The 26,586-nt window shown below is 47.1% G+C and overlaps 1 protein-coding gene across 31 annotated transcripts in view; it reads left to right on the top strand.

Annotated features, from left to right (window-relative positions):
- Positions 1 to 26,586, top strand: part of NRXN3 (neurexin 3) — a 1,657,938-nt gene that overhangs the window by 60,970 nt on the left and 1,570,382 nt on the right. For all 31 annotated transcript variants that reach the window (XR_011648289.1, XR_011648295.1, XR_011648286.1 and 28 more), the window contains one exon: positions 17,110 to 18,488. Coding sequence is in view for 19 of the 31 variants with exons in the window: in XM_058292898.2 (XP_058148881.1) it covers positions 17,780 to 18,488 (709 nt within the window). In the remaining 12 variants the exon portion in view is untranslated. The remainder of the gene's footprint in view (positions 1 to 17,109; positions 18,489 to 26,586) is intronic.

Here is a 26,586-nt window from a genome sequence, read left to right as displayed (position 1 = left end):
CATCTTTCTAGTCATTTTAGCATGACTTCCCTAATTGGGAATAAGAAAAGTCCAGCCAAGCTTAGCAGAGAGATACCTAACAAGACAGTTATAGGGTATTTTTAAAAAGAGATGCAGTTTTGTTACCTTTCAAGCCTAGCACAATATTTTAAAACTAAGATATAAATAGGTACTAATAAGTAAAGTGGGGAAATTAATGCAAAATTACAGGTTGTAGTAGTCCTGATTGTATAATAATATGTCATAAACAAAGGACCATAAACATCCCAGAATTAATCACTGCACCTAGAAGTTGAAGCCATGTTAATAGAATAGTTAATTTTTGAGCCTTGGGTATGAAAAAGAATCTGATTTTTTTTTTTTTATTAATTTTTTTAATTTTTTATTGACTTTGTAATAATATTACATTAAAAATATATATGTGAGGTCCCATTCAACCCCACCCCCCCACCCCTCCTCTCCCCCCCCCCAACAACACTCGTTCCCATCATCCTGACACATCCATTGGATTTGGTAAGTACATCTTTGGGCACCTCTGCACCTCATATACATTGGTTCACATCATGGCCCATACTCTCCTCTATTCCATCATGTAGGCCCTGTGAGGATTTACAATGTCCGGTGATTACCTCTGAAGCACCATCCAGGGCAGCTCCATGTCCCGAAGACGCCTCCACCTCTCATCTCTTCCTGCCTTTCCCCATACCCTTTGTCCATTATGTCCACTTTTCCCAATCCAATGCCACCTCTTCTATGTGGACACTGGATTGGTTGTGTCCATTGCACCTTTATGTCAAGAGGAGGGTCAGATTCCACCTGGATGCTGGATGCAATCCTCCCATTTTCAGTTGTAATCACTCTAGGCTCCATGGTGTGGTGGTTGTCCTTCTTCACCTCCATCTTAGCTGAGTGTGGTAAGTCCAATAAATCAGATTGTAGGTGCTGGAGTCTGTTGAGGCTCAGGATCTGGCTATCACATTGTCAGTCCAGAGAGAATCTGATTTTTTAATTTTAAAAACTTTAAATTATTTTTAAATAGGTGGTTCCATTGTATGCCATCCAGTTGTGTTTAAGTATTACGGGATGTGCCAAAAGGTTTCATTCCATATGCCTATTTTAAGTGATGGGTAGTGCCTGCCTAGAGTGCTGGGTTAGGAAGGATTCTCCATCTAGGCTCAATCAAAAGGTGCCATTATTAATTAGTGAAGTGTGCTGCAGACATATAAAGGGGAAATTTCGTATATTTGTTTTCCTCATCTAGCAGAACTCAGGAACAGCGATATAATGCTAATTGGAATGATATAGTGGTAAAAATATGGGATTTATGGTTCAAAGGCCTGAATTTACAATTTAATTATATCACTTACTGGCTCTGTGACCCTGAGAAAACTATGCTCTCTCTAAGCTTCAGTGGGAGTTGAAAAAAAAATTAGCACCTTGCTTGTCGCTATGGAGGTTAGATGAGAAAGTGTTTTATAAACTCTACAGTACTCTACACACATTAGTGGCTAGTAGTTTTAATGAGGCTATGAGGTCATTAATGCATACACTTGCTCAGTGCCTGTTTGTTTGCTTTGTGCATGTGATATATGATGGTTTCCATGTGTTTTGCCTATTTTACATTCTCAGTTCGCTTTGACTGAAGCAATGTTGACTATTGGCTTAGCATGCCACCTAGCTCGGGCTCTTACTGGGATCTTACCTTTTTACTTCTCTGTGTTGATGTCCTTCAGAATACACACTTACACTGAAGCAGATGAAGTTGGACCATGTCTTGGGGTTCATGGGCTGGGAAGTACCACGTTAAGGGTTCACGGTACATTTAGAGCTAAGAACTTGGACTTTCATTCCTTAGCTGCCTCAAGATTGGGGCTCTGGAAATGCATAGGGGTAAAGGAAGAGGAGAAGATGTAGGAGAGGAAGCCTGGGCTGTCCTGATGCAAAGGGAGAGAGAAGATTGAGGAACAGGATGGACCCAGGCTGCCTTTGGCAATGTGAATGCTGGGTCTGGGTGTTATGAAGGAGAGTCTGTCTTCATCTGAAACCAGTGAGGACAGGATAGGCACTGGAGGGTCAGACAGACCTCTGGACAGAAACTTTTGTCTCTTGTTCTCTGCGTAGCCCCAGAACATAACTACAGTTCTTCAATTCTTGATTTTCTATTGCATAACAAGCCACCCCAAAACCTAGTGGCCTATAACAACAATATTTAACTTGATCGCAAATGTGCAATTTGGGCAGGACTTATGGGTGACAGTCTCTTTGTTCCGTGTGTCTTCATCAGGGGTGTCTTCTTTGGAACTGAGGAACTGCTGGTGGCTCACTCACCTGGCAGGCAAGTTGATGCCGACAGTTGGCTGGAAGCTCAGCTGGGGTTGTTGGCTGGGGACTTCCGTTCTTCTCCACATGGAACTCTCCAGAAGGCTGCTTGGGCTTCTTCACAGCATAGGTGCTGGCTTCCAGGAGGCCCAGGTGGAAACTAAACAGTTTATTATGACTCAGCCGTGGAAGTTACATTATATCACTTCTGCTACCTTCTATTTAAAACAAGTGATTAAGGCCAGCTCAGATTCAAGGGAAGGGAAATGAGTCTTGACCTCTCTGTAGGAGGAATAGTGAAGAATCTGTGGCATCTTTAGTCCACCATAGAAGGCACTCAATAAATATTTATTTGAAGAAAACCCTGTCCTCATGGAGCTTACTTCTAGTGTGAGTGTGGGGGGTTAGACAATAAACAAATAGATACAGAAACTAATGTTAGTATTCAGTGCTGTGAAGAAGAATGAAGCAGAGTGAGGGGAAAAAGAGAAATGAAGGAGGGCTTTGTTTTAGATAGGATGGACAGGGAAGGGCTCTCTGAAGGGGTCAACATGAGCAGAGACCTGAATATAATGAAGGCATGAGCCATGTGAATGTTGGGGCAAAGAGTGTTCTCAGCAAATGGAACAACAGAGCCATAGACTCCAAGGCAGGGGTGTGTTTGCTGAATTCAGGAAGCAGTAGAGAGGCCCGGTGTGACTGTAGCACAGCGAGCGCAGTGGCTCTGGGGGGCACATGGTAAAGTCAGGGGTGGGTGAGGTCAAAGTTATGTAGAGACTTAGAGATGGTGGTAAGGACTTGGGATTTTCATGTAAAGATTATGGGCCAACTTAGGTGTGTAAGTGGGGGGTGGGTTTTGTCACTAGCCATAATCTGACTTATGTTTTGAAAGAATTGCTAGGCTGATGGGGTCAAGGGTTAAATCAGGGCGACTGGTTAGGAGGCTATCACTGGAGCTCTGGTTGAGAGCGGAACATCTGTAAAGCTGGATTGATAGGAGCGCTGGTCTGCTGGGGTGCGGATGGGTGGGTTCAGGGAAACAGAGGGCCTGTTTTGGGAACCACTGTGGGGAGTTAAGAAGCCCAGTTTTCATCAGGGGGATAGTGCTGAAATGCTGAAGGAAAGCAGGGGGCTGACTGTTACCATTTCCAGGATGACTTCAGTGTTGGTTCTCACTTACTCTGGTACTGTTGGCCCTAAGGAATTAAGGTGTGCAGGCTCAGGAGTCCCTAACCTCATCACTGAATGGGGCCAAGGTAGATCCTTTCTCCTGAGCAGGTGGTATTCTGTTTGGAAGGGACTGATCCCCCAGCCCTCCCACTTTTCTAGGAGACTCTCTGGGGCTTCTTTTACTCCTGCAGCATTCTGTTTTTCCACCTGTAGTTCAGGGCACTGAGTTAAATGTACCCTGGATTATAGCAATTAAAGATATGCAGTAGGTGGAGGTGTGGAAAGCATTTTCCAAATATGGATAACTTGAGGAAGATTCAGCGTTATTGATGGAGAAAGATAAAGGTTAAGCATGATATATCTGTTGTCTATTGCCACAATAATCCTGCATGTAACAAACAACTACAAAGTTTCATTGCATACAATAGATGTTTATTTTGCTCATGAGTTTCTGGGTACACCTGGTCTGGGTTGGGCTCAGTCATGTGTTTGGTGTCAGTTGTAGGTCACCTAGGTAGCTTTGGGGTTGACTGGTTATTGGCTAATCTAGGATGGCTTTGGTCAGGACAACTGGGATGACTTCTATGTGTCTTAATTCTCCAGGAGGCTAGCTCAGGCAGTTTCTCATGGCAAAGGAGTAAAAGTGAGCAAGCAGAAGTTATTAAAGTACTTTTTAAGCCTCTGCTTGTATAAATTTTGTTAATATCCCATTCAGCCAAAGCAAGTCCCACGTCTGAGCTTGGAGTCGATGATTAGGACAGAATGCCCCATTCAGAGTAGGAGGACATGCTAATGTTAAATGGCCAAGGGTATGGGGATAGGGAAGGGTGAAGAACTTGGACCATGAATACACACACTGTTAAGAGAAAGATCTTTAAAATCATAGATGGTGTAAATAAAGTAAACAGGGAAATAACAATGATGACAGTGATGATAATGGCTAACATTTTTGAATAGGTTTCTATGGGCCAGCCTCTGTGTTAAGAGCTTTACATGATTTTCTTTTTACATTTAATCCTCACATTACCCCTTTGACATTGGGGTCAATATTTCCCCACCTCCCATCCCCCTTTTGCAGATGAAAACATTGAGGCTCAGAGAGATTAAGTAGTTGCCAAAAGTTACATACCTCCTAAGTGGTGGAGCTGGAATAGGAATCCAGTTCTGTCTAACTCCAGAGTCTAGCTCTTAACCAAATCCCAGAATATCAGGGATACCCCTGATTTACTGGAGAGAAGCTTAAGACAAATAATGCGCAGTCCAGCTTCACACACAGGATGGAAAACTCAAGGCATGTGCCTCTTTTCACAAGTATTTACTGAAGACTCACTCCATGCTAGGACCTATGAAGGATGCAAAGGTTATAAGACTCAGACCTGAACTAGTAGGAATGAAAAGGAAAATCTTAAAAAAAAAAAAGTCTGTGCAATTAACAGTTCCTTTGTGGCTTTGTGAGGGGAAAATAGGAGAGTTTTTAGATTGCCCCTTAAGTGGTATGGCGCTGTGGTTTTGTAACTGTGTTTTTTGGGACTCTAGAGTTTTATACTAAAAAATCTTGAAGAATATAGTGGCAGTCAAAGGGGAGGCCTGGAGGCAAGATTCCACCTCCTGCTTCTACTTTGAAGCTCTTCTTTTAACTGTCTTATATTTTGAGATTTTGGTACACTGTTTCTTCCTTCCTTCCTTGACTCTTTCCTCCCTCCTTCCCTCTTATCCCCCACCCCTTTACTCCTCCCTCCCTCCCTCCTTCTCCCTCCCCCTCCTTTCCTCTCTCTCTCTAACTTTTTCTGGCTCCCCTCCGCACCCCTTCCCTTCTTTTCTTTCTTTTGGGAAAATAAGGCTCTCAGTGGTATGAAACTGGAAAGAACCAGTTTCAGGCCAAGCGATCCTAATACCTGGTCTCTGGTGCCACTTCTGTCACTGCCTGCTGTGTGATCTTGGACACCAGCTTGACCATTCCTGGGGTCCGCCTTTCCTTATCTTTAGAATAAGTTTTGAACCAGGTGATCATTACCATCCTCTCCAGCTCTGAGCATCTCCGTTTTCAGGAGGGTAGCTGTGCCCTGCTATGTAATATCCCCCAATGCCATTGTCAGGCATGGGCCACTGGCCTGATGGGCCATTGGCCTGACCTGAAGACTCTCCCTTGAGTCCTTTGAACCTGCATCTGCTTCCTAACCTCAGTCCTGTTGAACAAGAATTTATTTATGGCTGCCTCTGCCCCAGGCACCACATTCCCCATCCTTAAAACCTCTGCAAGGGAGTGGATGTGGCTCAAACTGTTGAGCCTCTGCCTCCCTCATGGGAGGTCCTGGGTTTGGTTCCCACGGCCTCCTGAAAAACAGAAACAACAAGCAAAACAAATGAAAAACCAACTCAGGGAAGCCAGTGTGGCTCAGTGGTTGAGCACTGGCTTCCCACATACAATGTTCCGATTTCAATCCCCAGCCCCAGGTACCTCCAAAAACAGATCAAAACAAACCTCCACAAGCTGCCAATACTTGTCCTGGGATGGGGAGTGTCCCACAGGCACCCCTACCTGTATCTTCTTGACACTCCCTTCCTTTTTTCTCTCTCCCCCTTTTTTTTCCTGTGTCAGATGTTTATGCCTGTCTGCAGGACAGAGCAGGAGGGTTGGTAACCACTTATATTCTGTAGGGGTTGGCAATGAGACTGGTTGGTAGGGGTCTGGGAGTGTTGCAGCAGGTGGACCCCCATGAGCAGCAGGGGTCATTGTGCCCGTCCAGCCCTCCCCTTAGCCATTGACTGGACTCTAGGTTTACCTGATCAAATGAGCATTTTTGATTTAGATTACTTTCCTCTGGCCATTCCTTCTCTCAGGTGGTGACTTCCTGAGCAAAGGTTAGCACTGAAGCCTCGTTGTTTGGTAAAAGTACCTGCAGCTCCTGTCTTCAATTCCTAGGCAACAGATTGGATGGGAAGATGTGGAGGGACAAGATTTCCCCAGGAAGTTGTGGCCAGTGAGAAGGCTGAAGTATGCTAACTGGTGTCCCAAAGCTAGTTTAGCTACAAGAGACACAGGTGTTGAGACCTGGAGGTAGAGAGGGGATGGATCCTGAGAACATTGGGAGAAGGGCATGGAAACAGCAAGCGTAAAGGTTCCAAGGTTGGGGTGCACTCAGTGAGTTCTGGAAGCAGCAAGTAGGTAGCATGGCTAGGTCATGGTGAGCAAGGGAAGAGAAGTGGGAGATGAGGTTGGAGAGGTGGCTGGGGCAAGGCCTCCTGGGGCCTCGGAGACCTGGGGGACTTTGGAATTCATTCTGAGTATGGTGAGAAGTCACTGGTAGGTTTTGAATAAGGGAGTCATGACTTCCAGTTTAAAAGGTCACACTGGCAGCTGTGTACAAAATATTCCATCAGGGGCAAGGACACAAGGACAGAAGCAGGGACACCTGTTAGAAAGCTGTTACCATAGCCCAGGAGAGAGAAACATTGGTGTAGCTGAACTGACCAGAGCTGAGCTCTGTCCTATAAGGCCCAGTGGGCCAAGCCTGAAGTACCTTGCCGGTGAGACAAGGCAACTTGGGGAGCCTGGAGGTGGGTATGAGAAATGGCACATGGGGCAGGGGGGCTTGGAACAGACTCTGGAGCCAGACCCAGTTTGGCCCCTTACTGTGTGATCTTGGGAAGATGATTTAATCTCTTGGGGCCTCAGTTTACTCATCTGGAAAATGGAGACAATAATAGTTCCTACCTCATGAGATCCTGTAAAGGTTAAATGACTTTGAGTGTAACTCCCTTAGAATAGTGCCTTGCCCAGAGTAAGTGTGGTGTGGGTACTTGCTATTGCCCAGAGTAAGTGTGGTGTGGGTACTTGCTATTGCTACTGCTGCTGTCCCTTAAGACGTGTGCACTGGAAGAGCTCTGAAACAGCCTTTCCAAAGTCACGCGAGGGCCAAACTGCCATTGGCCTTGGTCCTAAGCAACCTGGGACCCGTCCCAGAAGCTGCTCCTTAGCCTGTCCTGACCCCAGGCTCAGCCCTCTCCTCCAGGTTAACCCTTCCTGGACATAGCACCCCCTGGCTCCCTAGTGATATGCCTGTCAAGAGCAGCGCCTGCCCCTGTGTCCTGCCCTCACCCTGCCCACCCCCAGCCATCTCATTACACTGCAGGAAACTGGGCTGCACCTCCCACCTCGGCGTGCACCCTGCAAGCAGAGCTGTCCCCGGCACCACATTCACCCCGTGGTGAGGCTGGGGGCTGCCTGGCCTGGGTCTGCGCAGCTGGAGTCTGCCCAGAACCTCCGCCAGCCCCTTCTGCTCTCTCCCTGCCAGCTCTGGCACCACTTGCTTCTTTAATGGAGAATTTGTCAGGTAATGGGGATAATTAGCACAGCGGGGGCCTTACTGGGTCCTGGAAAGAGAACACAGAGAGCCACCCCGCAGCCCCAGACATGCTTGCTGGGCAGGCTTATTTTCTCTTGTCTGCTTCTCTCCCCCCAGCTCTTACATGTGTTTGATTCCCCCCCACCCCTTTTGTGTAGAGAGAGTTGGCTAGGAGAAAAGACCCATAAATTGCACTCTTGCTGGGCTAGTGCTGTGAAAGCTGGATCAGATTGTCTTCTTGGGCTGAATAATTTCCCTTTCCCCATACCCCCTTTGTGGGGAAAAGATCGGCTAAGCGCCTAGCTCATTTCCCCCCACCCCTTCTCCTCTCCATTCCTTCTCTCCCCTATACTTCCCTTCCCCCTGTCCCCTCATGTAAAGTACTCACTGGCTCTCAATTGAATCTTTTTTAATGGTCCCAAGAGACAAGGATCTTGAAGGGTGATTATCTTCATTATAAATTATTAACTCTCCCAGCAGCCAGATGGCTTCCCAACCCGTGGCTGGGAACTCCGGGCTAGGAGGCCTTCTGGCCGGGAGAGGAGGGGACAGGAGAAGGGAGGAGGCTGGGGGATTGGCTCACACCCGGCCGGCTCAGGGGTCAATGACCACAGCTTCTTGGGGTCCTGGCTGCACCTGGGACGCTGGGGAACTTGTCAGCCCCTTGCAAGGCCTGAGTTTTGTGGTCTGGGGGGAAGAGTTTGTTGTTACTGGGTTTTGACAACTAGATAACTCAGAGCTCCTTTTGGGGTGGAGTCCAGATGGTAGGTAGGGAAGAGACGAATGTCATGAGTTGTTTTTGGTCTGAGCCTTAGGAGGGATGTCAAGGCATGGTAAGAAAGCAATCTTGCTACCTTACAGCATAGTCCTTTGCCTCCTTTGATATTCATTGCATCTGGGAAGTGTTTCCATTATTCTCCCCAAGTTACAGAGGAAGCAACTAAAAGCTGGATGGGTCACAGAGATTTCCATAAAGTTACTTTGGTCCATAGTTACTGGAAAAATAGAACTTCTGACTCTTAGTCTAGTGGTCTTTCTCCCACAGCATACTTTTCCTTCCCAGTTGCCCACCTACTCACCTTTCAAATCTCCATGCACACCTCCTCTGAGAAGCCTTCGCTGACCACTCCAGTCCATAGGCCTCTCTTACTCCTCTAGACTCCATGGCACTCTGTGCACAGACCTTTTTAGTACTCTACGTACTATAAGGGGTGTCCATCTGGGACATCTTCACTGACTGGGAAGCCCACAACTCCTGGAGGTTGTCTGTTTGTTACGCCGGAACTTCCATTCACTGGACAGAATTCTAGCTTTTAGGGCAATAGAATGTGAGCATCAAGGAGAAGAGCAAAAATAGAATTGTGGAGTCCTTCTTCCAATTTCAAACTACTTCAGACCTCAGAAGGTACTGTACAAGCTACTTCTGAGTTGCCACAATGACCCCTAACACCCCAACACCTCCAAAGAGACTCAGGTTTGGCCCTTAACATTGAGTCACTGGGATGGAATTTAATGACTGTCTGTCTGTCCACCTTCCTCTCCCTGAGCTGTCCAGGTGAGGTACCAGCAGCCATGCTGCTAGGGTGGAATGTGAGCATCAAGGAGAAGAGCAAAAATTGTCTGTGCCGAGCACTGTTCTAAGGCCTCTAACACTGTTCTAAATGTTTCTTATGGTTCCTCATTATTATTATCATCTCCATTTTACAGATGAGGCAACTGAGGCACAGGGAGGGTAAATGACTTGATCAGGGTCACAGAGGGAGCAAGTGGCTAGGTCTAGGGATTTGAACCCAGGAAGTCTGGCTCCAGAGCCCAGGCCTTTAACACTACACTGTTCTGCCCTTACAGCCGTGCCCACACACAGCAGCATCCGCCTCTCAGCTTTGGTCCACCTCTTCCTATTATTCCTCTCTACTGGTATATAGAGCCTTGTAGGGAGGGGTTCAGCTTTTTCTTATTTAAGTTTATAACCAACACACAGGGGCTCCCTGGATTTCGGTTAAAAAAAAAGTTAGTAGAATGTCTTTCTTTCTGCTCAGCATCCTCCAGTGTAATTACCTACAAGGCTCTCAAAGAGTGGAGCTCAGAATAAAACAATCTAGTGACCAGCAGCAGATTGACACAGATGGTCACCTGCCTTTTCCTGTAAGTTCTGTTTCAGCTAATGCAGTCTGCAATTGCATTTGGTTATCTGGCATTCACAGTACACTAATGATACCTGTTGAACATCTTGTCTATTTAATTCCCCAATTCTTGTTTATCATAGTGTTAGAAATTGTACCTTCCGTCCTTATGGGATGTTTATTTTGGAGGCTCAAGCCATACAATTTTCCATTTATCTCCATCAAATTTCGTCTTATTTGACTTGGCTGCCATTTATCTTTTGGGATTCCTGTTGCATCATCTGGCAACTCCCTCTCAGTGTCAGTTCATCCACAAATGTGACCAGTGGGCTCTATCCCACTTTAGCCAAGCTATTGATGAATTGAAGAGTGAGACAGGGTCTGACCTCACATAGAGTTCTGTCTCTTGACTAAGTTGGGTCCACCACTATTTCTCCTTGGCATGCTGTTTTTAGGAAGAGCAAGACTTCTTGATTCTGTCCACCTCATATTTCTCATATCATGAAAAATTTTCCTAAAGACTGCCTGAAGTTCATATATATTATGACTCCCATATGTCTCTATTATAATAAAGTAGTATTCTCGATAGAGAATTTAGCTTAGCATGACACAGCCACGTCTTGGTTCTTATGGAAAACAGTTTTTAGAGAAAGAAAAATGTTAAATTTCAATTTTTAAAATAAAGTCTTTTCTGTTCTATCCCCATCCTCGTCCCCTTTTCAGCACAATATAAACTTCAAATGTTCTTCTCTCTGGGCCCATTTTGACAGAGAGAAATTGAGGTGCTCAGAGGCTATCTTCCTTCCATTTCCTGATACCCTCATAGGAGTAGGGGTGGTGAACCTAGGATGGATAAACATGGTGTTTGAGGAGCCTCTAAGACTAGAAGCAGTTTAGCGGGATTTCAGGGGAAGAACAGAAGGAAGGAAGGGAAGTTTCTAGACATGACAAAATTGTGAAAAAGAGGAGAACTGGGGTATGGAGTAGACTAGGAAGAGAGGCTAGTGAGCTCCCTTTCCGAAACCAGGTGGAGGCTTGGCCATGTATTCTTAGATGAGAAGTTGGCTTTGACTTGGGGAATCTGTAACTAGAGTATCTCCCATCAATTCTGGACTTTACTCAAACAGTTTAAAAACATGGTGAATAGAAAAGGTCCTTCTCCCAATAATTCCAGCAAAGGTCCCAGTGTTAACTCTGATTTGACCCATTTGGGGTGACAGGCCCAGCCCTAAATTTCACACCTTCGCCAGGAGATTGGAATATCCTAATTGGCTAAGCCTGCCCATTTGATCTGGAATTGGAATGATCCCCATACACCTGACATGAAATGAGACTGGAGGAGAAAATCTGAGCACTTTTGTTACCTGCAAAGGAGGCGAGGTTGGGGTAGTTGAAAGGAGGGCCTGCAAAACCAGTAGAGAGCCATTACAGAGATTTTTCTGGGCCTAGTAGAGGCCTAAGAAGTTAATGAGAAGGTTCTAGTGGAGAAATTGGCAAGACCAGCCTGCGTACTGTGACATTCAGCAAGGGCTGGTTCAGAATCCAGTTAGCATCATGCCTTCCCAACTGACCTGGGTTCCAGACATGGTCCTGGCCTTTTTGTGAGTCTGTCTCAGGCCCAGTTACAAGAACTGGAAGGAGGGGAGAGGGGAGGCCAACTGGCAGCCAGTTCTTCTGAGCCATCCCTGTGGCAAACAGACCACATGCCAGTGTTGTGTGAGCCCCCCACCCCACCTCCTAAGCAGCCGGATTGTGAGACATTTGCAAAGATGTTAACCCCACATAAAAAGTGTGCTGTTCGGTAATTATGTAAATTAGCTGGCAAATAGATAATGTCACTCACTTTCGCTCTCCCTCCCTTTGGATTCCCACACAACTGATAGGCGTTTTTGAGCTTCTGCCCTACTTGTCCGGGCCCTCCATCCAAGCTCTGGAGTAAACCACCAGCCTCCAAGACTGCCTGGGCCCTCCTATGGCAGGGAGGGGGTGGTAATGGCTGAGGAATAGAGGGGGCTCCCTGGCTCCCATTTTCCCATTTCCTCGGCCTGGCACAGCCCTACCAGAGGGCTACAGGGGGCTTAAGGATAAATGCCGGGGGTAGTTGGCTCAAGGCCAGCCATGTTTAATATAAGGCCATCTCCAGCTATTGGCCATTTTGGCAATTTCCCAGAGGTGGAGGGGCCACAATCCAAGAAAGAGATGGAAAGGCTTTAGGAGAGAACATGGGCAAGCCATAAGGTGTCAAGTTTACGTAAACCCAATCCTGATCTGCTATTGCCAGTCCTGTTATCAGATTCTGGCTGTTGGAAAGAGAGCTTAGTTTTCCTCCATCAGCCTTTCAATCCTCCATGACCAGGGCAGGGGAAAGCGGTATCTCCAACGCTGGTCTTGCCTGGAGTGGGACTGACAGTCTGAAGGGAGACTCACCAGGCAGGATAGAGTGGCCATTCCAAAGCAGGCAGGGTAAATTCCCACAATGTTCTCTCACAAGGAAGTGTTCCTGGGGCAGCATGGGTTGCCCCAGATTGCTAGGCATGTGCTGCTTTGCTCTTCAGCATCCAGGCAAGTGGGGACTTGGGATCGTGTCATTGTGTGAAGTACAATGGTGTCTGGACAGCTGCATGGAGCAGAAGTCAAGTGATCCGGAGAGATGCTCTCTAGTTTGTTTTTATTGTTCATCCTTTCCACAAAGGTTAACTGAACCCTGCTCCATGCTAAGGCAGGTTGCTTCCCCAGTCTAGCAGTCTGTTTCCTGACTCTTAATCGCTGTGTTTGGCTGTCTCTAAAGTATACTTGTGCCCCACTAGTTTGTGATCCCTTTGAAGGCAAGAATAGAGTCTCATTTAATTTATACAGGCAAGTAAGTGACTTTTGGAGACCCAGAGGTAGTTGATAGCCTAGGACACTCTGAAAGATTCTGGGACTATCCATTTAGGCCCTGTTAGGAATCTGTCTCTGTGATGAAAGGTAGATGGTTTCCTATGTCCCTGCTCATCTACAATACTTGATCCTCCATCTGAATGTCCTTTGCTTCCAGGAGAGTCCCACTGGCTTTAGTTGCCTGAGCCTAGGCCTGGCGTGAGTCAGTGGGTTCATTGTCTAGGCTGGCAGAGAAAGCATGGAGGGGAATGCTCATCCCAGGGGGTGAAGGAGTTAGGTAGTGCCATGGAGAAAACACTTTCCAAGGCCCTTGGGCTCACACATCGTGGGCTCCACTAGGTACTTAGTGACTTACCTTCATATCCCATCAATTCCAGTCCTAAGATGCCCACTACAAGAAACTTGTTCTCTCTGCTCATGTCTGCCTTGCTCTTCCCTTTTCTGCTTCCCCCTCCTCTAAATCAAATACTTGGTGGAGGAGAGCAGGTGGGAGGTGGGGGGCATGGTCCTCTGAGCACATGCTTCAAAAGGAGCTCCTTTTCAACAATTTGATTGAAGGAAATATGTAGATGGGACAGGTGTTGAGGTAAGTGTTTCCTCTGTCTCCTGGGATCTGCCTTATGACTTCCTTGGCATACCTTATGCAATGGTGACCTTGCAATATGTCAGGTCTCAGGATCTAACCTGCTGTTCCCCATTTCTGGCTTCCTGTCCCACACTCACCCACTCCAATGGCACCTGCCTCCGTGTTCCTCAAACACACCAGGCCTGCTCTAGCCCCAAGACCTTTGCACTAACACCTCTGGAACACTCTTCCCTGATATTTACATGGCCCATTCCTGCACCCTCTTTCAAATCTTTGCTTAAATCTCACCTTCTCAAAGACTATGATTTGTGGTGGTTGTCTATTTCCATGGTGTAAATACTCCTAGCACCTTTGATTTCATGCTACCAAAGTGACAACAACCAGCTCAAAAATGTCTGAATTTTTAACAGTTGGCTCACATAACCTGATATGAGCTGACACCAGCCTACCACTGTGCCCATGTTCCCTCAACTACGGAGAGTACGCATGTTACACTTTGGAAAACCCTGCTTGGATAAAACTTTGTATAGGAGCAGAGGTTTTCCTTGGAATGGGTTTACTCAGTCTCTTGTTGACTGGATTTGTTTGTTCACTGGGAATAGGCTAAGGAACCTACTAACGACCCCAGATCAGGAGCAGCATCTTCTTCAAAGCAGGGGTAATGACTAGCTTTGCTAATGTGGTCATCATACAAATAACAGACAGTAGTGTTCTGATAGATACCACAGTGCAGTACCAAATGTGCCAGTTAACATGGAGCAACTTGCACAGCGCTTGGAAATTATACTTATTGCTCTCCTCTGAGCATAGAACTGTCTGCCTCAGGTGGGCTAAGGTTCGTCCTCAGGTGGACTGAGTGCTGGCACGTGCCCGGACATTATGAAATGTATGATAGACTTAGTCTGTAATGTTCCTTAACTATTTGGTTGTTACCTATTCTGCAGTTTTCATAGTTTGTTGGTATGCATGTTTTTATAGTCTGCCCCCATTCCACAAGCATACACACACTCACATACACAGACATACCTTCACAACCCCTTTCCCCATCCCTTCCTGTTCTGGAAATAAGAAAGGAAGGAAACTAGTATTTATTGATCACCTACTATGAATAAAGCCTCCTATTAGGATCTTCCCACACCACCTCATTTAATCCTTTCTCCCACATTGGAAAGAGGCTATTCTTTTTTGTACTTTACAAATGAGAAAATAGGGGCTGAAATACATTAAGAAATTTGCGGATAGTGCTTCACGGACAATTACGGGACATTATAGATCCCCCCAGGGCCCACTGGATGGAACGTGAGATAGTCTGGGCTATGATGTGGACCATTGACTATGGGGTGCAGTGATGCTCAGAGATGAACTTACCAGGTGCAATGGATGTGTCATGATGATGGGAGAGAGTGTTGCTGTGGGGGGAGTGGGGGGCGGGGGCGGTGGGGTTGAATGGGACCTCATATTTTTCATAATGTAATTTAAAAAAATAATAATAAATAATTAAAAAAAATAAAATAAAATAAATCAACTCTCAAAAAAAAAAAAAAAAAAAAAAAGAAATTTGCCCCAAATTCTATATATACTATATAGCTAGGATTCAAACTCAGCCTTTAGTATTTTTTTTAAAGCCTCAAGCACATATTGTTTCTGTAATACCCTGTTGTCTTTTTTTCCTAACATTTAGTGAGAGACAAAGGTTGTGTTTGCTCCTTGCTCACCTTTTAATGCATTTTCATTGATTTGTATGAATATTTCTATCAAAACTTTATAAGTAAGAATCTGCCATAAGCCTCCTACACCCAAACACTGGGTTGTCAAATTGAAAAAGAAAAATCTGAAAAGATCAATGCCATTTTCTTTTTCTTCTTCATTTTCTTTTAAATGTTACATTCAAAAAATATAAGGTCCCCATATACCCCCTACCCCACCAATCCCACCCCTCCCACATTAACAACTTCTTCCATCATCGCAGCACATCCACTGCACCTGGCGAATACATTCTGGAGCACCGCTGCACCACATGGACAGTGGTTCACATTGTAGTCCACACTCTCCCTCAATCCACCCAAAGGGCCATGGCAGGACACACAATGTCCAGCATCTGTCCCTGCAGCACCACTCAGGACAACTCCAAATCCTGAAATGCCCCCACACTATAGGCCTAGAGCTGCGGGGTGCCTAAGAGTTACCTCCTGAGAGCCTCCATGTTGCTCAAATGTGGCCACTCTCTAAGCCAAACTCAGCATGTAGATGCATTGTCTTCCTCCCAGGGTGGGACATGACTCCCGGGGATGAGCCTCTTTGGCACTGAGGGATTACTACCAAGCACCAGCTGATGGTGTAACTAGAAAAAAGTCCTTGAATAAAGGGGTCAATTCAGACTGACAGAATATCTCAGCCTCCATGTAATATCACATGTTAAAAACTGCTTTTTGACTTTGGATAAAAGGGGGAAATGGAAAGGACAAATGAGTTTATATGGCTATGAGTCTCTGAAAAAAGAGTCGGGAGGTCATCAGAAGGGTGATGCTTATGCACGCTTCAGCAGAGTACCAGAGACAGCCAAGGTAGATGGAAACCAGGTGCTGGTTCTCCTGAGGGCTCAGAGACCCACAAGTTCTATGGTCATAGCAGATGCCTCTGGGGTTCAGGGCCATGTCAGTTGGCCCTACTTTGGAGTTTGTGTTCCTGAGTGTGATGGAGTTGGACTCAGATATGACCTTTCTACACATGCCTCTTCTGTTACTTTTACTGGACCTGTGGTTGGCATTTGGGCTGGTGTATGCTCAGGAGACCTGAATCTCTGGACTGTCCATGTGATAGCCAGGCCCTGGGCCTCAGCAGACTTGTGGCTCCTACCCTCTGGTTTGTTGGACTTACCCTGGCCAGCTGACAGGGAGGTGAAGAAGGTCAACCACCATACCAGGGAGCCAAGAGTGCCTACAGCTGCAAGCAGGAGAATTGCATCCATCATCCATGTGGAATCTAAGCCCCGTCTTGATGTAGAGGGGGACTGGACATAATCATCCCAGGGTCCACAGAATAGAGGAATAGAGTATGGATTAGAATGGACTTACTGGTGTTCTGCTCAGGAACTATTGTGATTAGTAAGGGAAGAAATTGTAGTAGTGTTGTGGAGAGGGTGGTCATGGTGACTGCTTATGGTAGGGAGATGGAAGAAGAGATATGGTGTGAGGGCCATTTTCTTTTAATAGGTAAATAGGTAAAAATTCTTTGTGTGTGTAGGTGTGCACGTGTATGTAAGTATATAACATGTTAGCATTTATCGTAAAGATAAATAAAGGATGGTTACACAACAATGCAGATGTTCTCTATGTCACTAAATTGTCCATCTTAAATTGGTTAATAGTTAATTTTTTGCTACGTGAAGTGTATCTCAATTAAAAATAACAATAAATTGGGGCTTTATGATTCTGTGATCTGAATATGTGCTGATATGGTTTGGGGAGTTTTGTACTATCTTTTGCATATGAAAAAACTGCACATATCATTAGGAGCTGGGCTTAGGATCATGCAGTAGGCTGGACGAACAAGGTGCTGTAGGAATCACTGGGACAGCCTGGTTAGCGGTCAACATTCCATCATCATTTGTAAAATAGGATGCAGTATTTTCCTGGCCCTAATCTTCCTCTCTGTCTCACCTTTCTCCCTCCTCTTCTTCCCACAGGTCTTCTCTTTGGAACCCTGGGAGGCCCACCCCATGCAGCCTGAGTCCCTTTGCGCCCTGCCCTGGGCCCCGCTCTGCCTGAGCACTAGGCTTCTTGCTGCCCCCCTCCCTGGGGCCCCCCGCTGCTAGCAGGTTGAGCTGCAGAACTGGCCCTTGGCCCATTGCTACATTTTTCCTGGCTCAGCTCACTGCTCACTCCTCCTCCATCACGGCACCCCCACTCCCCGCCCTCTCCCCGGCCCCCCTGGCTGGGGCATTTGGGGGCACGTTGGGAAGAGTGCACTGCTGAAGGCTTCTTCCCACCTGCTGCACACCCCCGCCTCCTTGAATCAAGGCCTCCGGATCCACATGGATAGCTGAGATCTTTTCTTGGAGCAAGACCCTTCCCTCCTTGGTCCAGCTCCTCCTGCCACCCTGCCTTCTTCCTCGTCCTCATCCTGTTCTTACTGCGTCTCTTGCTTGTGTACCCCTCTGGGACTGGCTTTGTTCACTTTCCTCTTTCCTCACCACCTCATTGTTTGCCTGTGTCCCACCTTCCTCTTGTGTGCTCTCAACCTCACCCCCCCACCTGTGTCTCATCTTCCTGTCTCCATCCACTGCCCCCAGGGGATCCTCCTGAGGGTTATTCCTTGGCCTGCCTGCTCCTCCGGGCTCTGTTCCAGCAGCCACAATGAGCTTCACTTTCCACTCGGCTTTCTTCACCCTGAAGGTGAGCATCCTGTTGGGATCCCTGTTGGGGCTGTGCCTGGGCCTCGAGTTCATGGGCCTCCCCAACCAGTGGGCCCGCTACCTCCGCTGGGACGCTAGCACGCGCAGTGACCTGAGCTTCCGGTTCAAGACCAACGTCTCCACCGGGCTGCTTCTCTACCTGGACGATGGTGGTGTCTGTGACTTCCTCTGCCTCTCCCTCGTGGATGGTCGCATTCAACTCCGCTTCAGCATGGACTGTGCTGAGACAGCTGTGCTGTCTAACAAACAGGTGAATGACAGCAGCTGGCACTTCCTCATGGTGAACCGTGACCACCTGCGCACTGTACTGGTGCTTGATGGTGAAGGCCAGTCGGGGGAGCTGCAGCCCCAGCGGCCCAACATGGATGTGGTCAGTGACTTGTTCCTAGGTGGAGTCCCCGCTGACATACGACCTTCTGCCCTGACCCTCGATGGAGTACAGGCCATGCCGGGCTTCACGGGATTTATCCTGGATCTCAAGTATGGCAACTCAGAGCCTCGGCTTTTGGGGAGTCAGGACGTCCAGTTGGATGCTGAGGGACCCTGCAGTGAGCGTCCCTGTGAGAATGGTGGGATCTGCTTTCTCCTGGATGGCCACCCCACCTGTGACTGTTCTACCACTGGCTATGGTGGCAAGCTGTGCTCAGAAGGTAAGGCCCTCTTCTCCATCCCTCTCTTGCTAGAGACCCACCTACCAGGTTGGGTGAGAGTAAAGACCCTTAATAGAAACTGATACTATCATTGAAGTACTTCCTTAACTGCACATTAGATAATGGGGCCCCTACTCTGAGGTGGTAGTGGAAATCCTTCACTGGTCCTCAATGCAAAGTCCATTAGATCCCAGCAGGAAGAAAATCCTGGCTGCTCAACCATGGACTCTGAACATGTTTGACTTTTCCCAAAGGGTAGATGGAGTAGACTACCAAGTTTGTGTCCCACCATCAACTTCTTCCACTGCAACACAATTGGAGCTACAGCTGGTTTTGGCAGACTCAGCACAGGGCAAGAAATCAGATAGACATTGGCTTAGAAGTGATCTCCATCCCTCCTGATCCCTTGAGACTTGAGTACCTGGGAATGGGTGGGAAACTCTCCATCTCTTCTCATACTCCATCATAAGGAATGCCTGGGCAAAGAAGGAGGAGGGTGGATAGGATGTAGGGTACATGCTTGGCTCTGGTGTAAATCCAGTCCTTCTCCCGCAGTCTTCTGAGAAGTGTCTAGAGAGTGCATGAGGTGTCTGAGCATTGGCCTTGCTTCCTTGTTATAGCAGTGAAGATTTTTCACAAGGTCCTCTTTAGATACAGCTCCCTTTCCTGTCATTTCGGTGTACTGAGAACAGTGTCTGAAGGTATAGAGGTTGACAGGAGCCAAGCCTCATGGGAAACTGTAATATTCTACATAGCCTGAAGAGCCCAGTACAATGACAACTTCCCAGAGAAAGAAAAAGGAGGGCCTTGTGCACAAGGGCTTATGCTACTCTTAGCTTGGTCCCCAAATTCTGACTGCGTGGGATTAGATCTGAGATAAGTGGCCCAGATTTTAATTTGAAAAAATACTTAAAACCCAAATCCCTGGACTCCTGGGCCCACTACATGCTTAGACTTGGGTAGGAGGAATGGTTGACAGGGAGAAATATGTGTGTTGGGAGGTTGGAATGATAAAGAGGCAAGGAAGTTACATCTCCCCTTATTCTTTTCTGAGTTAAGCTCTGGATCCTTCTAAAGACGTTTTGTGTTGCCGGTCTATGGTGGCCCTCAGCCTTGTATGCACATTAGGATCACCTGGGGGACTTTGAAAAGCCCCAGGCCATACCCAGACCAATCAAATCAGCATCTCTGGGGTGCTAGCTAAGCATCAGTGGATTTTAAAAGGCCCCCAGATTACTCTGATATGCAGCCAAGGCTGAGAACTGACTGATACAGGAGGTGAGGGAGGGCACATGGGTGGGGCCAGGTGAACATTTTCCCACCTGCTCCTGCAATCTCTTATTTTGGGTCAGGCGCTACTGCCTTGGGATTTGTGATTAAAGAGCTGCAGCTCCGCAGGTGCTCCTTAAATATCCCACAATAACCCAACCTCTAAAACAGGCTGTGGTTTATATGAACTTAAGTCACCAATTGCCCATGCTAGAGACTAGGACATGTTGGAGGCTGGGTTTGAGGCCTTGTTGGAGGTCATGTTTGGGCTAAGTCTCTGCGGCTACTTTCCCTGTGCTGGGATGAGCACTGTGTCCTTCTTGTGGGTAGGCTGGAGGAAGGGAGATGCCAGACATACCTACTGTCCTTCTCTGGCCCTGTTCCTTCCCACTGAATCCATTGGAAAAAGGGTGGGGACAAGGGGCAGAAGTAACCTCAACCCAAAGAGCCACTTTGGGGATGTGGTTATTGAAGCACTTCTCACATGCAGGTGCCTTCTGGAGCTGACTGCTGTTCCAGAGCTTCTTGGCTTTGGAGAAAGTTCTGCCTGAAGACGCTGACATGATCACTTGTTTTTGCATTCACCCAGTGGAACTGTTCTGTTCTCAGAACTTGCATTGAAAGCTGGCATTCTTCCTTTCTAGGGACCAGGGTGTTTGCAAGTGTGTTGTTAACTTACTGATTATCCCTGATTGCATTTTTTGTGTTTAAAAAGAACTCATTTCCTCTGGGCAGGTTTGAATCAGCAGTTTTCTGCAGGAAGCCGCTCTATACTGTATATGTATACAATTTGTCTTGTTTCTCTCTCTTTCTCTCTTTTTTTGATTTGTGTTCCCTATCCCCCACCCCCAGCCTCCAGTGGACTTTCTTCAGAGCAAATTGTATGTAATCGCTTTTTAATAATGCATTAAGTTTATTTTAATGATGTTTTTATTCTACAGGGTTCAGACCAGGCTATCTCTGGACTGAGACTTCTGTTTGCAGAAAGAAAACACACAGCATAACTCATTTATCCCCTTGATTCATAAATAGAATAAATAAACTGTGCAGTAACAGTAACATTTGGTTTGTTTAGAACAGAGCAGTGCAAAGGTTGAGGTGAGAATGGGGAGATAACAGAACTTACTGTTGATCACTTTTGTCATCAAGTCTAATCAATCACAAAAATACATCACAGACTATTAGAAAACATCCATTCTCTCCACACAGTTAATTTCTAGAAGAGTCAGTGGGAAAAACTGACCTGTAAAATGTTAAGGGAAAAAAAATCACAGCGGCTGTTACGTGTCAAGCAGATCTGCATAAAATGAGATAAATAGCCTAAACAAATGCCTGCCCATTTTCCTAAAGATAATACGGTGAGGCAGGTAGTGAGGATGCATCCTTTCACTCCCTTTCCTTCCCCCAGGTGAATTGCACATGTCGCAGAACTGAAACCAGGGAATTTATTCCCAGCAGTCCATCCTGGGGACCAGGCACCTGAGTGTCCTGATTTGCAGGGTGGGATCTGCCATTCGATTGTGTGAGGGCTTGCACTGGGCATGGAAGATCTATTTTACATTTCATGCCTTAGCAGTTCAAAGAGCAGGATGAGCTGGGAGGGTTCCTGCAGCTTCAAATGGATGTAGTCAGAAACTGTTGGAGGCACCCTCTGCGGTCCATTTGCTTCTAGCCAGCCTGTGGTGTTGCTGTGTGCTGGGCCTTTCTGGCTCCCCTCCATCTCTTGATTGACTCAACCATGTCCATGCTGCACCCTAGAAAGATTGCACAGATGATCCTATCTCTTTGTGTGTGTGCTTTGGGCTATTTCGATCATGGGTTGGGTATCTTCTCTAGGTAAGACCCAGAAGACATAGGAGATACTTGCTGTGGGAGAGTTGGTAAGGAGAAGGGAAAAATGCATCTTCTCTTCTATGAGGTGAAGGGCTATTGGCTCTGGCTGTTATTAACCCCACACGGCTTATTTGAGAACACTTCATTCCAAGATTCCTAACTCAGCCAATAGTCACTTTTAACATTATTGCACGTGGTCGGGAAGAAGTGGTCCCAAAGTTTTACTTCTCGGTCTTAAGTTTTTAAATAAAAGGTTTTGCTGCTCAGCTTCAGATTGGTGCCTGTTAACATTTAATCTTGCCTTTTCCAGTAAGGGTCTTGGAGGACAGAAGAAGTGCAGATAATTCGAAGTGATATAAGCATTATGCATATCTGGTTTGGGATATAGTATGAGTGGTGGCACAGTATATTCACTTACTTTTTGTTTACTCACTCTGTGCTGTTAATGGGTGATTTTGAAGTTCACTGGCTAATGAAGAGGCTTCCTGAGCTCACTCTAAAGAGCAGACCCCTCATTGGTCTTGAGAGTTTATTACCTTGAAATGAATTTAATTAATTATTTATTTACTTTAAAGTAAAATTTGGAACACTTTTTTTTTATGTTCTCTGGATCCAGAATTGAAATGAATTTAAACTTGATTGTTTATTTTTTAAAACATTCTTAGTTATGGATACATATGCATTGAATTTCTCAACAATCTTATGGTCATGAAGAATGGATTCACTGTCAAGATGTATAAATTTCAGTACCACCTTCCCTGAAGAGTTCACTTAGCACGAAGTCAGCCTGTTTCATGTGGGGTGGGGCCAGGGAAGGATGGAGAAGGTCTTCACAGGTTGATCAGCACTCCCGAATCTCATCGCATGTGCCTACCTGTGTTATATAGCCTTCGTGTGGCCTCATTTTTAGGTTACTTAAGGGAAGAGATGTGAGGTCCTGTTCCTTTGGCAAAAAAAGAGTTGATTCGTTTGTATGTGTTATCTTTTCCTGCTGACTTGGGCAGGTGCCCGGACCAGAAGCTGCTTGTCTCTCGGCTAAGTATTCAGGTGTTGGGATCCTATAGTGAAGGGTAGGGGTGGGTGTGGGTGAGAGGAAGCAGAGTTTCCTTACAATACATGGTTGTGTGGTTCCCACTAATGCCCCCCCACTCCTCCTGCTATTTGAAGCTGACATCCTTCTCAGGCTGGTTTGATTGATGGCTCGACAGCACTGTATGCCTTGACATGCCTTCTTAAGAGTGAACTTCAATGACTTTTCCTTTTATTGAGAATTTGGGGACTCTTCCCCCCATCTCTCAAAGCCAGAATAAGGAGAGAGGATAGTGCCCAGAGGAGGCCGGTTACCCCTGAACATTTAGGACAGTGGAAGCCGTAGCTACGGTACCTATATCGCCCCTGCCCGGTCCTCCTCTCTGTGTGAAGACGCAGTCCTCCCCCCTCCCCAGTGCCCACCCCGCTGGAACTGTAATATGGCATCGTTCCTCATCTGTGTCCCCGTGAGTGGCTTTGGGGTTGGTGGTGGTAGGAGAGCGGTGAGAGTGCCTCCTTTCCCGGCTCTTCTCCCTGGTGTGGAGAAGTAGCACAGAAGCAAGGTGCTAGCGTGTGTAGCAGGGAGGGACTGCCGCTTCTGAAAGCTGATCCCCCACCCAGCCTCCCAGCTTTAGTGGGACTAGCCCGGGTTCTCCCCCAGCCCAGCCCACCAGCAGGGGCTGTCACAAAATGAGCCTGAATAGGGGTCTGATTGCTCCTCTTTCCTCCAAGTGAGATTTCCTGGGTATGCTGTGTGCGCAACGACAGAGCAGCCGCCTGCCACTTGCTCTAATTATCCCTCTTTTAACTGCTGAGGGAAGAGCAATTTTTATAGTCCCCCCCTTCCCCCCCCAATAGCATCTCTCCCTCCTTTAAAGAAATAAAACCCCTTTTCCCTGTTCCCCCTTCAGTGGGGTGAGAGCAGCCTCCCCCTCTGCGGAGCCCGCACACCAGCTGCTTGGCTTTGCCTCGGTGCAGAGGGGGTGGGCGGTGGGTAGCGCTGTGGTCCCCATTCAGCAGGGCGGAGGGCCGTGCAGGCATTTTGCCAGGAGCCTGGAGGGGCACGTGAACTGGCATTTGCATTCGGTAATGAGACACCACAGGCCCAGGGCTGGGGGCTAATTGTCTTCAAGGCCCCTATCTCCCTTCGCAGGCTCCAATTCCTGGGGCAGCTGCCAGTCAGCTGGGCCCTCACCTCCCTTCTGGGTTTGGGCTGTGCTTGGGGGACGGGACTCAAATGCCCTCCTCTTGTTCCCCTGCAGTCAGGGGTCGCGCCGTGCAGGCCCCTCGCAGTGAAGCCCCAGAGGTGGAAATGGATTGCGGGGCTCGGAGCAGGGCTCCAAAGGGCTCTTTCTTGGACAGAAGAATAATGTTTGTTTTTTTTTTTTCAATTGCTACTGTTATTGAATACCACGATGTACCTGGCAATTCCAAGTGCTTTATATAGATTCTCTCATCTAATCCTGACAACACTCCTATGGAGTTGGTTCCTTATCCCCATTTTACAGATGAGAAAACTGAGGAGCAGAGAAATGTGGGGCTTGAGCAAGGTTTAGTGTAGTGATTAAGAGCATAGCTGCTGGAGTGAAAAAGATCTGGACTTGAATTTGGGCTTGCTTCCTTGCAAGCTGGGGGTCTTTAGAGAAGTTTTTATTTTGGAGCCTTGGTATCCTCATTAATAATAGTAATGATAACAATAATAACAGCAGCAGCAGCCATGAATGATCATTGAGCTCTTGCCCTGTGGCTGCAACTGTCTTAGCTGCTGGGCAGGTGTCAGGGCTTATACTCCTCGCAGCCAATCTATGATGGTTTTCATTGTGTGGATAAGGAAGCTGAGGGACAGAGAGACCAAGTAACTGGTCTAAAATTAGACAGCTACTCAGTGGCAAAGCTGGAATGTGTGTCTAGGCTGTCTGGATCCAGAGCCCAAATTCTTACCAGCCATGCTAACCTGTCTCTCTGTAAAGTGGGCATAGTAAGAAATCACACATCCAGGAGTTGTTGAGGGTATTAAATGAAATACAACCTATACAATTGGGAAAGAGCAAGTCCTGACTCTGGGCTGTTGGTCTCCTGGGCACCTCAGAATGAACGGGGCACCAATTTAATTTCACAGAAGATCTGAAGTTTCCCTTTGGGCTACTCCTACCTCCATCATTTTCCTTGGTCCCAGAGGTGGCAGAGGTAAAAGGAGGGGAATTTCCTGGCCATTTGGCCCTGCCCATAAGTGTGGCCTTGCTGACAAAGGTGACGGCTGGACCGTATTTGAAGCCTTTTGCTTGCAAATGTGGTGTTCTGGCCCCCACAGCAACCCGTGGAGACAGGTAGGGCAGACCTCTGAATAGGTGGAGGGTACCCAGATGCTGAGGTGCCTTTGAACTTGTGGGATAGAGGCTGTGAGGGGAAGGTTGGATGCTGCCTGATGGGGCAGGTGGGACCTGACATTGTGCTCAGCTCCCGTCATGAACAACAGATGGCCTGCGTCTCCCTGGTGGAATGGAACGTTGCCTTCCTGGCTGTAGATGATAAGCAGGATGTCATTCTCCTGGTACAAGAGGTTATCATCTCGGCTAGTCCCAGGATCTTTGCTCCTCCTGACGAAAGCATTGTCATTGTCATTGCAAACAGAGAGAGAGGGAGAGGGAAAGAATGAGAATGAAAATGAATCCCAATCTCAGAACCCTGGTTTTGAGGGCAGTGACAGAACATTGGACCCAGGGGTCCTGAGGCAGTTGGAGCACAGCGACACCACACTGGAACATCACTGGACCGCATGGCCTCTTCAAGACTTACCTTTGGTTTCCCAGGTACCAGGAAATGTCCAGTACCCCACCTAGGGCGGGAGATAAAAGATGGGATTCCTGGATTACTCTGTCAGACACCCTCTGGCTTTCCTTGTTTTGTCTTCAGCTTCTCCTGACAGATACCAAACCCAAGCTCCTCCGTCTGTGTTCATTCTCCCCTTCTCTTTTGAGTGTGGGGGACAGGGTTTTATCACAGAGGCAGAGTTGCCATGATTTTCATTTGCGTGGGACCCTCCACGACCCCTGTACCTAATTTTGCTTTGGCAATTTTGACTTGCCTTTCATAAGGACCCTGAATTCTGTAAGCTTCAGGCCCCGCCTCTGTGGATCTGCCTCTGTTGGGAAGAGTTGGTCCTATCCAGCTCAGCAGTGCCCTGGGTGTGTGGTTCTCATCCCACCAGCAAACCTTCATCACAGACAAACTTTCCTTCACTTCATGACCACCAGGGATGGGAGAGTCTGGGACAGGGAGAACAAAGGTCATATAGAAGTATGGTTTGGGAAAGTGTGGTGGGAGAAGAGGCACCTAGGATACCCAGGTGTTGGGAGATATTTGCCGTCAATTTAGAGAGACAAGCTGGTATTTAAACAGGGGGAGAACCTCAGCCATCCTCCTGAGATATTTTCAGCTGGGGTTGGGATGTTTGGTCGCTGGGGCTCATGTGGGGCTGTGTTCCAGCTGACAGGCTATGGCTGGCAGAGGAGGAGGACAAAGCGTGGAGGACAGATCACCTGCCTGTCTCTGTGATCTGTTTGGGAACTGACAATGCCAGGGGGCTGTCATTCCTGCTGCTGTTCTCCAGAAGTCGATGTCTTTGGGTAACCTATTTAAAAGAAATACGGGGCCCCCTTTTCAATGTGTCATCATCTGTATCTGCTCTCAAACCCTGATGTTGTCCATAATATTCCTAAATAATGTATTTTCCAAAGAGATTTGTTTTTTAAACCCAAGAAGGAATACCAGCAACTTTTAAAAGTAAATCGACCTCATTGTCATCCAACCCAACTACAGCGTTCCCAATCTGAGATAAAACTTATTTGTATCTAGTTCCAGAAATTGTGACTGCTTTGAGCTTTGCAGGAGTGAAATGCTGTATGTACTATGTAAAGGAATGCAAGAGCCTAAAGAGGGTGGAAGTGAAAGAGAGGAAGGGGAATGG

This window comes from Dasypus novemcinctus, chromosome 3 (assembly GCF_030445035.2).
Source record: "Dasypus novemcinctus isolate mDasNov1 chromosome 3, mDasNov1.1.hap2, whole genome shotgun sequence".
Taxonomy (NCBI): domain Eukaryota; kingdom Metazoa; phylum Chordata; class Mammalia; order Cingulata; family Dasypodidae; genus Dasypus; species Dasypus novemcinctus.
Note: the sequence above shows the minus strand (reverse complement) of the source record. Positions and strands in the feature narration are given on the sequence as shown.